Raw genomic sequence first — 2,500 nt, forward strand, 5'->3', positions numbered from 1 at the left:
TTCTAACTGGGCCCCACCTGCAAGGTCATGCACTGTTTATCTTGATATGAGATCACAATGTTGTGATGCATGCGCCTGGTGCACACTTATCATACGGGTAGTCATGCTCGGTTTATTTGGGCTTCATATATTAGTTGGCATGCACTGCTCTCTCACTCAATAATAATAATAATAATAATAATAATTATATATACTTCCGGTTTCTTCGTAGAAGAAGGACGTGTTTTTTCGCTCTGTGAAAAAAAAAAACCGAAAATAACAAAAAAGGGGTTGCATAAATTGACGAAATAATCTGCTAAAACTGATAAAAACGTAGAACTTGTTATCTCATAGTGGTCTACTAGGATATAGTAGTTAAAAACCATAATATATTTCACTTCAAGCCAAATATAATACATTAAAGTTAGTTACGCATGTGAGATTCTTCGTCGAAAAGGCACGTGGTGTCAATTCGTGCGTTTATTTCCAGCTGACCGTAAGAAGCAAAAAGAATTGTTTTCTTTTCTTTTTTGAAAGAAAACTTCTCATACAGGATTACGGATTTGGAATTTTGCCTCTTGCGGATAAGTATCCTTTTCATTTGTTTATTTTCCTGTTATTCAATATAATGTCTGAGTTAGGACCTCATTTTTGTTTACATTCTGTGAATAATCTTCTTTCAATTTCTGTTGCAGCGCCCACTTCACTTTTAATCTATTTTTCACTTTATCTGTTTAAACTTATTTAGAAATCCTTTTCATTTGTTTAAAATTGTTTCATTTTTTAAAAAATTATTTAGAAATATAATCGTAATTAGTTTAGAAGAGAACTTTTGTAGTTACAGATAGGTATATATTTATAAAATTGTTTCATTTTTAAAAAACTATTTATAAAATTGTTTCATTTTTTAAAAATTATTTAGAAATATAATTGTAATTAGTTTAGAAGAGAACTTTCGTAGTTACAGATAGGTATATATTTATTTGTTACTTTATATATATATATATAATATATATATATATATATATATATATATATATATATATATATATATATATTTGTTACTTTATTTATATATTCTACTATCCAAGTAGAATTTTTTGCATAACTTCTTCTCTTTCATTTCTTTCTCTCTCTGCCTCTTCACTTCTCTCTGTCACACCATCTTTCTTCTCTCAGCATCTCAATCTTCCTAAATATATAGACGTGAACATTCTCTCCTCTCACTCTCTCTCACTTTCTTCTTATCTTCTCTCAGCCGCTCAATCTCTCTAAATACATAGACACTTTCTTTCTCTATTTCTTCTCTACCCTCCATCACACTGTTAAATTTTAAATATAATTAGATAAATAAATAAAATAACCCAAAAAATGTCCAGAACCTGGAGGAGCATGGAATTGGCGTTGTTTTTGAAAGCCTGGAACTGTGCTGAAGGAGATAACCCAAACAACATAATTACAGCTGCGCTGAAGAACAATGGTCACACCAGAACGTTAGCACAGATAGAGCGAAAGAAGCAGGAGTTTATACGCTCCTATGCTCTCATAAGATCCCATATCAGCACTCTTGATGCCACCTTTGACAATGAACAAAGCAAAGATGACAAGGGTGAAGGCACGGATGCAGATGAAAGATGTTACACTCACTTGGTAGACACTCAGGACAACAAAGAAGATTCAAGTGAGAAACCTGCCCAGGAAGTAACCCAAGTGCAAGTGCCCCTACCAGTATCAAAAGGCAAAACCATGGAGATGAAAGAGCCAAGAAAGATGTAAAAGGAAAAACTAAAAGAAAAACAAAAGATGAAACAGCCAAGGAAAGAAGCAGACCTGACTAACCATATACCAAAAAGGATAGAAAGAGACAGAACACACGAATGTTCAAATTCTACCTGAAAGGTGTCTGCTGGCATGGAGAGGAAGGTGCAGGCTGCTGTTTTTCACACCAAAGACCCCGTCACATAAACATGAAACAGGGCGGAAACCACCTGCCAAAAGGAAAAGGAAAGGACTATGCACCACCTGCCCCAAAACGGAGGTATGCAGATGTAGTGCGTGTTACAAACCATCAACATGTTATTGAAAGGGTAGCTGCTGAACAAGAATCTTTTTTGTACATGGTACAAAAGATTGTACAGCAGCTAACCTGGCTCCATCAAACTCAAGTTCACAGATGGGACTTTCCACAATACACAAGACCACCACAGCAAATAGACCCAAGGTGGACACCACAGGCAACAACAAATACACCACATCGATGCCCCAGCATGGCCACAGCTCATGAGCTGAAACTAGATGAAACGAAATGAAAAAAAGTATACTTAAATACATAAAATTGAACCCTTTTATTAATATATTTCTGTTGAACTATACTGTCTTTATTCCATAATTTAAAAAAAGTGTAATGAAAGTGAAAAATTTAGAAAATGACTTTATCATTACATTATTAACCCTTGTGTTTTGGTATGTATAGCCAAAAAGACCAAAATGTTTTTTCTGCTGAGATTGATATTGATGGGTG

General features: G+C 34.2%; 1 protein-coding gene across 2 annotated transcripts in view; it reads right to left on the bottom strand.

The window, feature by feature from the left end:
• The window catches only part of LOC115215570 (epidermal growth factor receptor-like), a 229,302-nt gene that overhangs the window by 109,634 nt on the left and 117,168 nt on the right, over positions 1-2,500 (bottom strand). Inside the window, exon 2 of one of the 2 annotated variants that reach the window (XM_029784770.2) lies at positions 195-233. The exons of the other annotated variant lie outside the window; for it this stretch is intronic. Coding sequence (XP_029640630.1) covers positions 195-233 — 39 coding nt within the window. The remainder of the gene's footprint in view (positions 1-194; positions 234-2,500) is intronic. 2 annotated transcript variants of the gene reach the window in all.

Source organism: Octopus sinensis, linkage group LG9 (genome assembly GCF_006345805.1).
Source record: "Octopus sinensis linkage group LG9, ASM634580v1, whole genome shotgun sequence".
Lineage (NCBI taxonomy): Eukaryota > Metazoa > Mollusca > Cephalopoda > Octopoda > Octopodidae > Octopus > Octopus sinensis.